This window comes from Microtus pennsylvanicus, chromosome 14 (assembly GCF_037038515.1).
Source record: "Microtus pennsylvanicus isolate mMicPen1 chromosome 14, mMicPen1.hap1, whole genome shotgun sequence".
Lineage (NCBI taxonomy): Eukaryota > Metazoa > Chordata > Mammalia > Rodentia > Cricetidae > Microtus > Microtus pennsylvanicus.
In genome coordinates, this window is record NC_134592.1 from 28,734,332 (window position 1) to 28,748,513 (window position 14,182).

The window sequence follows — 14,182 nt, forward strand, 5'->3', positions numbered from 1 at the left end:
GGGGCAGTCCTGCCTGCTGTGGAGCTTCCCTTCCCTCCCCCAGTACACACACTCCCTCTCCTTTGCTTTGGAAGCCCATAATCAAGTGACACCTTACACCGGGCTCAAGATTTTGCATCTTCCCAGTAGCCCTGTAGCAAAGTGTCATCACCCTTTCTGTGTATTAGGAAACTAGGCACAGTGAGACAAAGAGCTGTCACAGGGCACATAACCAGTGGTGATGGCAGTGAGGCTCAGACCCCAGCAGTTTACCTTCAGAGCCTTCACTTGCAGTCTCGCTTTCTTCCTCTGCCTCCTTTGTCCCATGCCTTGTCCTCTAGTGGGGATAGAGAAGTAGCTCCAGGCCACTGCAGTTATTGCCCTCTTGGTTATTTTAGCTGCTGGGCATGGGCGGCACCCCACAGACCCTTCTGTCCTTGCCAGCTCCAGACACTTCCTACCCAGCCTCCTTTCTGACCTCCTTGCGTTGGGGAATGTCTCTGTCAACAAAGAGGTGGGAAGTAGAGACAAGGAAGACAGCTGTCTGGGGGTGTGTGTCTCCTGCCTGACGCCCACATCAGGCCCTGTTGATATCCCTGCCAAGCTGGGTACTGACCAGGGACTCTAGAGACCTGCTGGCTTCTCTTTCTAGTTGCCATGGGATTTGGGTAGTCCACATGAGGAAAGGAAGGCCTAGTGAGATGGTGTGACCTACTCAGGGTCACACACTAAGTCAGGGCAGAGCTGGGCTCTGCCTCCACTGCCTGCTCATTGGGCTGTGCTGATTGGGCTGCACAGGGCTGACCAGGGTGCTGCTGCGAGGAGGTGGCCAGCTGTTGCTGGGCTGGACGCTCCATTATTTCCCTTTCTTCCTGATGGGCCGGATCCTCTACTTCCACCACTACTTCCCAGCCATGCTCTTCTCTAGCATGTTGACAGGTCAGCACTGCTGCCTACCTGCCCCGGGGAAACAAGCGCTGGGAGGCTAGGTGGGAAAGGAGGGGAGCCACCCTGAGGAGCAGAGCAGACTTACTGTGGTGCCTCCTTCCTGTGGATCCCCAGGGGTTGTCCTCACAGGCTGGTACAGGTCTCCTGCTTTCCACAGGGATCCTGTGGGACACCCTCCTACAGCTCTGTGCCTGGGGCTTGGCCTCTTCTCCTGTGGGTAGAAGAATACATGCCATGGGAATCGTAAGCCTGCTTCTGGCAACTGTGTACAGGTATGTATCCCCTCACATTAGCCTTCAGCTTGAGCTCTAGGTACATTTGAAAATCTCTGGGGTGTTTTAAGGTCTTCCCAGGGCTGGGCCATGTCCCTGGGGGTTCTGAATCTGTTAGGCCTGAGTGATCCTAATGTGTAGTTGGGTAGGAACAGAAAGGGTCTCATTCCCCTTTCTCCTTGCTAGTGGATCTTGGCTGTGACACTACCCCAGCACACCTGAAGGTGCCCCTTTCTAGTCACAGTGGCTCCTTGCTAAAACATCAGACAGTGGGATGAGAGGGAGGATGGGAAGCATAGCACTGGAGGTATAGGGGTTGACTCAAAATTGTTCTTTGTAAAGTCCTTTCTCTGCCTTCTGGAAAGTCTCAGAGCCCCTGTCAAGAGTCTTTGGCTATTGTAGTGAGGCCTGTGACCCATGAGCTTGTGTCTGCTGAAAAGGTTAAATTTACATGTTGGCAAGCACTCTGAGCTACACATTCCCATGGCCAGACCCCTAAAAGGTTACCTCTGTTAGGCTTGTTGGGAAAAGCCTTTTCCCTCCTGGTCATTCAGCCAATGTTATCACAGTGGACTTGGATGGGCATAGATGAATGGAGGAATGGACAGACGGACGGACGGATAGATGAACAGACTAGGTTATTTTGTGGGAGGGGCTCCAGCAGGGGAAGTTGCAGTTGGTGAAGTTTTGGGATGCTGACCACGTTTTTCTCATTCTCGTAGCTTCTACCTCTTCCACCCTCTGGCTTATGGGATGGTTGGTCCCCTAGCCCAGGAACCCGAGAGTCCAATGGCAGGACTAAGATGGCTGGAATCATGGGAATTTTGAGGCCACTGCCAGGACCCCAACCTGAATCCAGGTATTGTCCAGAGACACCCAGCTTTGAAGCCAGATCCTGGACCCTTCCAACTTCAGGGGAGCTGCCTGTGGAGCCTAAAGCACTCTGCTACCCCCAAGACCAAACTCTGGGAAACAGACCTGGATTTAACTCAACACTAAAAGGAACCACGCCCCTGTCTGCAGCACCTACATGGATGGGGCACTTGACCTACAGCACCACTTGGTGCCAGTTCCCTCTCCTGTCAACACAAGGGAAGCAGGTGTGAGTGTGGGAGGGTACTGTGTCCAATCACCACCTAACTGGAGTCAAGTGTCATAAATTCCAAAAAATGGTCCAAGGTTAACAGGATATTCTCTGGTATCTTTTCATATTGGATTTGGTTTCACTTAGGTTTATAAGGTCCATAAGAAATTCTTTGATCTCCAGGAGGGCAGAGTGCTGTCCCACCCTCACGGTGTTACAAGGCACAGCAGGTGGGATCATCAAAACTCCTACCCTTCTACCCACACTGCGGGCTGGCCCTCTGCTGCTGCCCCCAGTGTCTTGTGTGGATACAGTGCTGCCTTTAGTGTGCACAGAGCACTGGGTTCCAGGGCACAAGCTGGCAGAGAAGTTGCCAGTCTGTGGTTGACCGTCCTTAGATTTTTGATTCCCTGTTCCCTGAACTGGGTGGGTGGAACCCACATCTTGGCTGCCATGTGCCCAGTGTCTGTTTCTCACTGGCCATCCCTCCATCCCTTTTTCTCTGAGCCAGCTGTTGAGTCAGAGCCGGGATGTGTGGGGCTGAGCATATGAGATGCAGGGATAGGGATCACATAGCCTCTCTGGGCTGAAGTTTTGTTCTGGCATGGCGTTCCTGTTTTCACACTTCTAGCCCTCCCTGACAATACCTTATTTTGCTTCCTTGTCATTTCCTTCCTTTCTGACACTGCTTTACCAAGTCTTTTCCCCAAAGGCCCAGAGCTCCTGGAAACGCATGACAGCTTCTGCTGTCCACCACTTTAAGTTCTTCCATTTCCTTGCCCAAAGGGAGTAAGAAAATTTTGTAAGAACTAAAGCTATCCAAGACCAGCCCTTTAGTCTGTCTTCTTCCTTTCAGTTCAGAACAAATAATGATTTGATCCCAGAAGATTTTGATATTTCAAGGTTTAATGATGAATTTGCCATACTCCATCTTCCACCCACTATAGCTCTCAACAACTCTGACAGGGTCAGAGCTCTTTAAAGCATCTTCAGGAGGTGGTTGCCACGGAGACTGGAAATTGGTCTCAGGGACAGGCTGTGCTACCTACAGAGTGGTGGAGAGGAAAGCTTCTGGGCCCCGCTTGGACATTCAGCTGGAGCATCATTAATGTTAATAGAGGAAATGCAGCCCTGTCAAGAGCAAGGCAAGGTAGCTAATTAGATCTGAGGCCCACTGCCCATCCTCTCCCATGACTGCAGCCCTTCTGACTTCCCTTCTCCTCCCAGCAGGATGTACAGCTTGTGTGTGGAATCTGAACTGTCTGTTTAATTGCATTTCTTGCAGGGACTGGGGAACTCTGCTCCCATTGCCCTCCCTGACCTTTGCCTATAGTCCCAGGCTGGGCTGGTTGCTTTTGAGCCCAGTGGGGTACCATCTGGGTAGATTCTTCTGAGAGGGATGCTGGAATCTGTGCTTGGCTCTTAAGGTGGCCCATGGGGCACCTAACAGGTGGCTGATTTTTCTTGTGCTCTATTTCTGGAGGTACCTGTTAGAGGGAAGGAACCCTGAAGTAACCAGGGGGAGCCTTCAAGAGCCAGAGTAGGTAGGAGAGCACAGTGGGCTCCGACATGCCCCTCCCCCTAATGTCACATTGAGGACAGAAGGGGTCTTTTGGTTCAAGTACGGGAAGAAGAGTGCTCCCCACCTACTCCCTCTTCTTCCATACCCAAACTGGCATACATTCCTGTGGAAAAAGGCCACTTGGTGACATCACTAAATACTTGGGTTCTATTTGGAAGATGAAGGGGCTCTAGGGTGCTGCTTTGCATGTTGGTTGCACTCCTCAAGAACTGACAGAGATGTGGTACATCTCAGACCGCTGGCAAGAAGGAAGATGTGCCAAGCAGCTTAACCCAGCCAATGTCTTAACCCACCACACCTTTTTTCTTTTCTTTTTTTAAGTTTCTAGAGATAATCAGAGACCATTACTTTTGTAATAAATAGCTCTTGTTTTCAACACTACTTTGTTCTTGTGCTTAATTGGATGTGACTTGCCCTTGAGAAGATGTTTAGATGGCAAGTCCCACATGGTATCTCATGGCTGGGGCCATTCTCATTCCAGCTGAGGCTCTGGCTTAAAGCCAGGGAAATGTGGGCCTTCTTGGGAGACAGTGGCTCATGTTTCCATTCCTTAAGCTAAAGCCAATAAGAAGCTGAGCCTACTTTTTCTTGTTTAGCTTCTCCAGACAGGATAGAAAGAAATAAGGGAACCATTTTCCCCCTAATTCTGAGATAGCTATCTGTGTGGTCCAGTGTGATAGCAAATTCCTATTCCAGTCAACGCAGGGCCCCATCCTAACATGGCCTTGTGTTGAGAGTGCCAGCTGTAAAGGATCCACCCTGCCCTGCAGGGCACGATACTGAAAACCTGACTGGGATGTTGCAGAAATGAAGAAATAACAGATGCACATACAGAAAAGCTGGGACATGTGAGTTATGATGGAGATGTACCAGTGTGTTTATTGCTCACAACACGGGAAGAGTTAGCTACTCTCAGTCAGGGCTCGGTAAAGGGCAGTCTCTGCCTGCCGGAAGAGACGTCCTGAAGGAAGTAGCTGGGGGCCACGCCTTCTGTATGCTCTGTCAACATTCCCACAGGCACCAGAGGAAGACTTTGCCAATCCCCTTGGGTGTGAGGCACTGAGGTCCTTTTTGATAATACACAGGACTTCATCTGCACCTTCTGCATTCATTCAGGGTTTCCTCCACTCCCCTAGAATATACAGAAGGTGACAGCTGACATTATTGGACTTAAGGTCAGAGTTGAAGGGATTAGTGCCTCTATGAAATTGGGAGTCTTCTGGATTACCTAACCCCTAAGGACCATAAGGCGGGAGGCAGGCTGGGGAGGAAGATAGGTCATTCCCATCACCCTGGAGGTAGCATCTGGAAGATGCCAGGGATAGGCAAATCAGAAAGGAACCAATTTGTCTAGGTGACAATAGCTTAGGAAACATCTGGTTTGGGGCTTTTTGTTTTTTTGAGACAGGGTTTCTCGGTGTAGCCCTAGTTGTCCTGGAACTTGCTCTGTAGACCAGACTGACCTCAAATTTAGAGCTTGGCCTACCTCAGCCTCCCGAGTACTGGGTTTAAATACGTGTGCCACCCCATCAACCAGTTAACACCATTTTAATACATGTGACATTTAGTCCTCCTGAAGGCCCAGGGAAGCCACCATCCTTGTTGCCATTGTACCGATGAGAGATTATATTACTCACCTAAAGATCCATATTTAGAAAATATGAGGCAGGACTTGGTACAAAAGGGGGTCTTTGAAGCCCCAGCCTGGTTCTGGACTGGAAGAACATGCCTAGAGTACCCCTGTAGCCCTGGACACTGAAATGAGGCTAGGCACAGCTTGTGGGTATTGTAGTTGAGTCTGATAATTTGCACATTCTGCATAATGTACTAAGATCCAGGCTTTCTGGGTTCCCCCAGTGGAGGTAAATATTTTATAGCAGGTTTCCTGTTGGGGCAAAACTAAGCCCTAGCTTATAGTATTTGCCATTTTCCGTGGTGCAAACGCTGCCCCTGTGGCCATTTCAAGGTACCAACTTGATGTCAATGAGTGAGAAGTTGGGAAGAGGTGCATAGTCAGCTTTATGATCTAGCCCTGCACTGACTCAGACCCAGTAACCTTGGCTCAGTCTGAATTATGGGCATGACTCTTGGTTGTGGTCTATTAATTTGAGGGAGGCAGTGGAGAGAGTAAGTCAGATGATCAGAACTGAGGTCAAACTCTGGTCCCTCCATTTTATTAACTGTGCAAGTGGGCCAGCTAACTTCCTTGCCTCCTATTTCCTTACTGTAAGGTAAGGGTATAATAAAGAGCATCTCCTTCACAGGGTTACAGGGATGTTGGGAGGTTACAGCTAATGGGCACAGTGTCTGGACACATGCCCAGTCTGCTAGTTCTTTAAGGACATTAATGACACATTGACAGCCCTGACTAGAGAGCACTTGAACTCTCCTAGATTGTGACAGGGAGGAGAAATCTCTCTAGCCCCTTAGAGTTCAGACCATCTATGGTGGGGATACCTCACCCTGACTGCCTAGACTATACCGGATCCTGGGGGCTCTCCAAGGGGAGCAGAGATTAGAGCCTGCTTAGTTCTTCTGTCACTCTGGCTCCAGGAAGACAAGAGGAACTGTGGGCTTGGGTGCTGGCTGCTCCACGTGGGGACTCTTCAGCTCTCAGAGGCAGTTAAGAGAAAAGGCAGCAAGGGCCCCAGTGAGGACTTCCAGGAAGTAGATAGAGGTTGAGTGGAGTGGAGGGTGTAGACCGGCCAGGTGGTTGCTTGGGGTCTCCTGAACTCTTTGGGACCTGGGCTGTTTGCCAGGCTGTCCTAAAGCCTTGCTCTCCTGCTCCAGTCCAGGGGCCCAGAGATAAACAGAGAGATAGAGAAAAGTGGAATAGGTCGTCCCCCAAACGTCAATCTTAGGAGCTTGGGTGGGGCAGGATAGACGGGCCACCAGAAGAAGTTCTAGAAGGGCTTCAGTCTGTTCATAACTGAAGACCAAGGACACTGGTTTGAGTCCATGCAACAAGACTCTAGAGACCTTCCCACTCAAACCCTTTACAGAACATGAGGATGCAGAGGCGATGAGAACTTAGAGCCAACAATGGAAGATAAGGGGGTGTGCTGTCCAATGCCTGAGCCAGCGGAACTGGGCCGGGGCCAAAGAACTTCCATGCTTGAAAGAATAGTACTAACTGACCGGTGGCCAGCTGCAGACCCTGAGTGACAAGCACAGGACTTACCTGAGCCCCTTTTAGACAATCGTATTAATTTATGTGTCTTCCTCAGGAACTCTGACTAATAGTTTAAGACAGGCTCTCACTGAACCTGGAACTGACTGAACTGGCTAGCTAGCCGCAGAAACCCTAGTCTTCCACCTTCTCAGTGCCAGTGTTACAGTCACTAGGCCCCGGCTGTGTGTGTGTTGTGTGTCTGTTTTTCTCCCCTTTTGAGACAGTGTTCCTCTACATAGGCCTGGATGCCCTACAACTCCAAGCTGGCCTCCAACTCACAGAGACCCACCTACCTCTGTCTCCCCAGTGCTGGGATAATAGGCATGTGCCATCACTCCCAGTTGTTTTTTTTTTGTTGTTGTTGTTTGTTTGTTTGTTTGTTTTAATCTGAGTGCTGGGGTGTGAACTCAGGGTTTCACACTTGAAGAGCAAGTATGCCCACCGAACCATTTCCCAAGCCCCTGGTTTCTTCGTTGTTTTCGTTTTGGAGGTTTGGGGGGGGGGGTGTTCATTTTTTTCATTGTTGTTTTTTGTCCTGATTTTCAGTAGGTCACAGGATGACAGAGCGTGGCTTTAACTCTGTGCGTTTCTAGTTATTTCCATCCTGACCCAGCAGGCCTGAGACTGAAGCCTACAGTTACCTTAGTTACTTAGCCTACAGATAGCTGTAGCTTGGGCTCTTTCCCTTGCAAGTGCCCCACTCAGACCCAGGGCTTGAGCAGAGGACAGACAGACAGACCAATTTCATCAAATTGGGTCCTGTTAGCTGGACTCAGGGATTGTGAGCAGAAAGCACAGGACCCGGGGATGGCAAATCCAAGAGTTTTCCTGTGGGGAGCTGGAACTCACTTTGAACGCTGTGCTCCTGGGCTCTTCCTCAGAAATAGGAAGTGATTATTAATGGATGGGTGTGAGGCTATCAATCTCTGAAGCCCAGGCTGACTTCACCCTCTCATCTTCCTGCTCCTCGGGCCTCTCAGTGCCGAGATTACGTGCACGTGCCTCTAGGCCAGCCCAGATAAGTAGTAGCTCTGCTAGTTTTCAAGAGTGAAACAAGCCCTGAGGTTCAGCAATTTCTGTTAGGCTCTGAAGCCTGGACATTTCCCAGGCCTCGGGTCGTCCCTGCCTAAGGCGGGTACGGAGGGAGTGCACAAGCCTCTCTAAGCCAGAGGGGGTGGGAACCACCATAGCTTTAAAGGGCGGTTCTCTGGGAGCTTCGGGGCACAGGGCGCAACTGCTCGAGCAGGGTCCCCCGGAAACGTCAGCGGGTGCGCATCCTCTCGGCTGGACCAGCGAAGCGGTTGCTGAGCCCCGCCGGACTAAGGCACTGGGCCTGGAGACCCCCCCTTCCCGCTTCCCCCGCCCCCCCCCCCGCGTCGCTTGGGAGATGGCGCTGCACGTGCGGTGACTGCGCCCAAGCCCTGAGGGTCCCATTCCTGCGTCCCGCGTCTCTCACCTCTCGGGAAAGCATGGAGCGCCCAGAGCTGGAGCTGATCCGGCAGAGCTGGCGGGCGGTGAGCCACAGCCCTCTGGAACACGGCACTGTCCTGTTCTCCAGGTGAGCGCTGTCGGGCCCCAGGGTGCGAGTGGAGGGGTGACTGGCAGCGGTGGACTTGTCACGAGAGGAGCAGAAACGCCCCCCCCCCCCCGCGCTCCTCCGGTTTGCGGTGGTGCTCCGGAGAGAGGGGTGTGTGCGTGGCGACAGGTGGTGCCGTCCCATCTGTTCTTCCCAGTTAGCGGCTCCCACCTGAACTGATTGGGGGCTGCTGGGGTCCCTTACCCGCACCCACCCACCGGGCAGGTGGATGCAGTGCCCCCTGCTCTACCCTGTGATAATCCCAATGGGTAGGGACTGCAGGGTCGCTCACAGAAGCTGGGCCATCGGGAGATGAGTGACCCGAAGGTCAGCTGGGGTGTACAGGCACCTAGATAGGTGGGACAGGCTCCCACGCCCATCCACCCCTCCTCGAATGGAAGGAGGCCACGTTGTCCTGGCCCAGGCGAGCTCACGCCCAGTCACCAGCAAGATGAACTCTTCTGAGGAAAACACAAGCTTAGAACCAGAGAAGCTCCAGAAGACCAGTGACCGGCATCCACTCTCACCACCCGGAAGAGAGGGAGAGGGTGGGTGGGCCTCCACAGGAGGATGGATGGTTTTCAGCATCATCTCGGACTCTGCCAACACCACAGGGCCACACTCCCTCTCTCATCGCAGATCCCTAGGCCCGTCCAAAACCTGGGAACAAGACTTTTGCAAAACCTCTCGCAGATGAAAAGGGAGTAAATTCAGTTACACACACACACACACACACACACACACACACACACACACACACACACACACACAGAGTGACATAAAAATGCAAGCTCTCCCCCAGTGAGGCTGTGCTAACTGTATTTTTTCAAACTCTCCTCACCCCCTCCCCCAACTCCCCATCCCCTCACCCAGCTGCTACTCCGGTACCCACTATGGTTTTACTGTGTGACTTAGGCAGCTCGCTTAGCCTCTCTGAGCTTGTTTTCGCCTCTGAACCCACTACTTAAAAGAATGGGAGATACACAGCTCCAGTTAGCTAATAATGCGTAGTGCTCAGTAGTGGAAGGCTGTGTTCTTCATGTCTTCACGCAGCTAAGCCTCCTCATATCTGAGGACAGACACTGGGAAGTTTTGATCCAAAAGGGAAATTTCCCCCTAGATTTTGGATTTGGGTTTGAGATTTCTGCTTGTCCCAAACTCAGCCCCTCAGTTGTCTAGGGAGGAGCTGTGGTCGGCCAGGTAACGTGAGGGGTTGGGGACACAGTGTCCTCTGGAGGGTGCCCAGAAGAGGGATGCGGGGATGCTGACTAAGCTAGAGTGCCTCGTTAGGAATGCACTGCGTCCTCCGTCCTCCCGAGCTGCCGGAGTCTGCTCCATTGCTGCTCACTGCCCATGACACTGCCCCCAACCCGCAGGCTCTTCACCCTGGAACCGGACCTGCTGCCTCTCTTCCAGTACAACGGCCGCCAGTTCTCCACCCCCGAGGACTGTCTCTCTTCCCCAGAATTCCTGGACCACATTAGGAAGGTGAGGGATGCCGAGCCACGAGGTCTCAGATCTGCAGAACATTGTCTTGGTAGGGAAGAGGGAATTGGGATGTGGAAAAACAGCCTTGACACACGCACGTGCATGCATACACATACACACACACACACACACACGCACGCGCGCACGCACACCCCATTCCTGTCTCTCTGGATTGGACCCAGCCTCCTCCCCCATTCTGTCCTCAAGCCAACTAGCCCCAGCCTGGTACGTTGCTCTAAGTCTTGTCCTCTGGCTCCCGTGGATGGTATCACTGGATCTTGATCAATTGGAGCCACCTGCCTATGAAAACTAGGCTGGGCTCATAATCACCACCACACCTCAGTTCGCCCTGCCCTAGGCAGGCAGTATGGTGTTCTGCACGTAGTTGCAGGTTTTGAAATCCTCAAAACAGAATTTTGGTCGTCGAGCTGCCACATACCAAGTGCTTACTGTCTGCAGACTTTGGCCGCCAGTCACCTCGGCTCCTGGGCAACAGCATTCGAAAAGCCTCCTTGGTTAAGAAGTCCGGGCTCTAGGCTGCGGTGGGAAGGTGGTAGGATTGTGTTGGGCCCTCTGTACCCCTCACAGGTGATGCTGGTGATTGATGCTGCAGTGACCAATGTGGAGGACCTGTCTTCTCTGGAGGAGTACCTGGCCGGCTTGGGCAAGAAGCACCGGGCTGTGGGAGTGAGGCTCGGCTCCTTCTCGGTGGGTAGTGGGGTACTTTTTTGCTCCAGAGCTGCAGGTGCCCCTCTCTCCCAGCCACCCCCACCAAAATCCACTGCCACTTCCTCAGATGACCAGAAATAGAGGCTTGCTTTAGTGACTTGCCCTCTATGTGACTGACACTGACCCAACCCCTCAGAGCCTCAGAGTTCTCTTTAATACGGCTCCTTTAAGAAGGCCTGGTGGCCCTTGGCATCGGTTGATTAGATCATCTTGCTATAGGTATCCACCTCCAGAATCCTCCCTTAAAGCAGTTTCTGAGTCCTTGTGGCTAGACTTAATTTGTCCTCTGGAGTCTGGTTGGAGTCCTCTGTGTTCTGAGTCCAGCTTCACTGGGGCTAGGATGTCTAAGGGAACCTGTGAGCTTTTAAACCTCCCTCACGCTAGCTAAATCTCAGCAAAGGAGGACTGCTACCAGGAAACCAAGCCTCAGTGGGCAAAAGCTTATAAAACCTCTGCTGGCACCACTGCCACTAATGTCCCACTGGCCAGAACCAGTCACAAGGGGTGGTCTTAATTGCCTCTCCGTCTGGGCATTTTCACAGTGCCTGATCCTTAGGAGAGATTCAGAAATCCACGTGGGATAAATAAACCTCATTTTGTCGCTGGATAAGGTGCACTGTGTGCAGCTGCCGTGCTGAGAGAGCTTTCGCAGAACCTGGGGTTTTGTTTTCTGTTTTACTCGTGAAACAGCTGAGACTCTGGGGGGGGGGGGAGGGGGGAGTGTGTGTAGAACTGCGCCTGGCCATCCAGGCCATGAGTGCTGGTCAGAATGTGAACTCTTGCCTACCTGACTGCGCAATATGGGCTTTTTAATCTCACAGCCGCCTTGCAGGTGGGGAAACTGCGATCTGCAGGTGCTGGCGTAGTTGAGTCTGAGCGGTTTCCAGGCCCCTCTCATGGGGTGGTTGCAAAGACAGGAGTGAGATGAATGCTGTATCCGCCGAACATCCTCACATCTCGAGGGGAAGGTGGGCACAGGGTGATGCTCAAGGTTACATTCAGGACCTGGTTGGGCAGCGTGAGCCCCGTGTGGAAGAGAAGAAAAGCCTGTGTACCCTTTCTGGCCCAGGGCTTCAGCTTTCTCCCCTGTAAATGGAGCGACGCTTTCCCGTGACTAAGTACGGCTTGCTTCCGCAGACAGTGGGTGAGTCCTTGCTCTACATGCTGGAGAAGTGCCTGGGTCCTGACTTCACACCGGCCACAAAGGCTGCCTGGAGCCACCTCTACGGAGCTGTGGTGCGAGCCATGAGCAGAGGCTGGGACGGGGAGTGAGAGAAGAGCCAGCGTCCTCACCTTCTTGTCTGTCTCTTGATCTGTCTGTAGTAGCCTCAGCCCCTCCCCCAGGGCTTCCCTGCACCTTGGCCTCCGACCCCTTGGCCATCCTAGAGAGGTGATGGGAGAGGACTCTGTCTCAGTTCCTGGTCAACTGCAGAGAGGTGGGGTTTTCCCTCCAGAGGGGCCTTCGGGCTCCCCTCCTCCCCATAGGTGCACCCCTGCATGTTTGGTTAGCTCTCCCCATGAGGCAAAAACAGTTTGGGTAGTAAAGTGGCATGGGAGTTCTTCTCAGAGAAGCCTCAGCCACAGTGACGGTAAAGTGACTAGGCTTCTAGAACCTTCTACCCGTCTGCTCAGTCTCTCTGATGCTTTCCTGCCAGGCTGTCCAGGCTGTTTACTTTCCAAAAATGAAGAGAAGGACCAGCTTCAGTGTGGCTGGGGATCTCAGGCAAGAGGAGCAGGGAAGATGGTGTTCTTCCATGGCAGTGGTCCCAGGTCACAGCTGCTCAGATGTCCCATACAAACTTCCTATGCCCTTGGTTCAGCGTTTCTGGTAGAAGCACCCCAATGTTCTTTATTGGGGGGGGGACCAAGCTGGCCAGACAGAACTGAGAGGCTAGTAGGGCAAGGAGGAGTGACCTCATCCCATATGGCCCTGAGCTGCAGGACTGTTCTGGCCACCCTAGTCCAGCAGGGCTGAATCTTGTCTCCCCACCCTCTTCTGCTCTCTCAGCTCCCTCCAGCTGCAGGCGCCCAACTCTGTTTAACCCTTGAGGTGAACGTGTGCCTGGGTAGAGAAGCAGGGGAGAATACGGTGGGAAAGGCCTTTGTTCCTGTCCCCAGTCATCCACACTTTCTTGTTCTATGTCACGGTTCTGTAAGCTCACAAGAAATAAACATGTTCTGTGTGCTGATCCTCCATGCCTAGTCTTTCTGTGGGCCTTGACTTGTGCCAGATGAGGCTACAGAGTCCTGGGGCTCAGATCAGGATTGGGGTGCTGGGGTCGGCAGGACCAAGGCCTGAGCAGATGGAATAGGAAGAGGTCTGGAAGGGAAGGCCAGAGGCAGTGGTGGTGATGGAGCTGTCATGGTTCTTGGGTTTAGATTGGCTATGAGGCCACCAAATCCAGTTCTCTTCTCTGGGCACACACTTGAACCAGCTTCCCTTAAACAGATGGGACAGGGGACAGTTCTAACAGTAGCTTGTGTGGATACAGGGAACACTTCCACACGTGCTACGCCCATCTCCAGGTGTCCCCATGTTCCCCATGCTCAGTCATTCACCGGTTTAAAGCAGTTCACAGCGGCCTTGAAGGCCCTGTGCTGAGCACGCGAGTGAAAAGACCCCGTCTCTCAGTTGCCGCTTAGTGGAGGCGCCCCGCCCCCAGCGTTTCCCATTATGTCAGTTTGGAAGTGATATAACCTTCTCTAGTATTTGTGCTTGGGAGGGAGCGGTTTGTATTTGAGTGGGACAGTTTTGAATGCTTGCTGCCCTAGTTTGTGACAACAATTTTGAAGACTGTGGGACCTTTAGAAGGTGGGATCTGGTTGGTCAAGGTAGGCACTAAGGGCGCCTCGAATGTGGGACCTGATCCCTGGTTCTGGTCCACCAGGAGATGAAGACACAGCCGTGAACTCTGCCATGTCCTCCTGCTGTGATGGCCTGAGATCCTCTGAAACCACGAGACAGAATGATATTTCCTCCTATGTTGTTTCTGTCAAGCACTTTATCAGAGTAACACAAAGATAAATAAGTCACAGATGACACCCAGCGTGCTTATTCCTCAAGGGAAGTAGCCCACGGGTCTGGGGTCGGGGACACTTCGGGACCTAATGGAAAAACACAGCATGAAAAGTAAGCATTGCATGAGCAGGTGGCTTGGTTCTCCCAGAGGCTCCAGGACCGCAGCTGACCTGGGCACAGAGAATGTCTTAGGGCAACTGCCCTGTTCTGGGGCTCCTCCTTTTCAGTACAGATAGGGAGCAGCTGGTTCCAGCTGGGTGTGCATGCTGTCAGCTGGGCAGTCTTCTCTGCTCAGCTCCAATGCAGGGCTTGGGGAGCCGCAGGGGGGCTGCA

The 14,182-nt window shown here is 52.6% G+C and overlaps 2 protein-coding genes across 2 annotated transcripts in view; both read left to right on the forward strand.

Moving 5' to 3' along the window:
* Pomt2 (protein O-mannosyltransferase 2) overlaps nt 1-4,245 on the forward strand; it is a 47,634-nt gene extending 43,389 nt beyond the window's left edge. The window contains exons 19-21 of the mRNA XM_075948634.1: nt 778-918; nt 1,085-1,199; nt 1,922-4,245. Of these exons, the coding sequence (XP_075804749.1) occupies nt 778-918; nt 1,085-1,199; nt 1,922-2,027 (362 nt within the window). The 3' untranslated portion in view covers nt 2,028-4,245. The remainder of the gene's footprint in view (nt 1-777; nt 919-1,084; nt 1,200-1,921) is intronic.
* Nucleotides 4,246-8,061: 3,816 nt separating this feature from the next.
* Nucleotides 8,062-13,019, forward strand: Ngb (neuroglobin). Its single transcript, XM_075948169.1, has 4 exons — nt 8,062-8,595; nt 9,990-10,101; nt 10,690-10,809; nt 11,968-13,019. The coding sequence occupies exons 1-4, from the start codon at nt 8,507-8,509 to the stop codon at nt 12,100-12,102; spliced, it is 456 nt and encodes a 151-aa protein (XP_075804284.1). The 5' UTR covers nt 8,062-8,506; the 3' UTR covers nt 12,103-13,019.
* The last annotated feature ends 1,163 nt before the right edge of the window (nt 13,020-14,182 follow it).

Coding starts and splice junctions, on each gene's coding strand:
- Ngb (XM_075948169.1), top strand. CDS start 8,507: ATGGAGCGCCCAGAGCTGGAGCTGATCCGGCAGAGCTGGCGGGCGGTG. Junction 8,596..9,989: donor GGCACTGTCCTGTTCTCCAG/GTGAGCGCTGTC, acceptor CCCAACCCGCAG/GCTCTTCACCCTGGAACCGG. Junction 10,102..10,689: donor TCCTGGACCACATTAGGAAG/GTGAGGGATGCC, acceptor TACCCCTCACAG/GTGATGCTGGTGATTGATGC.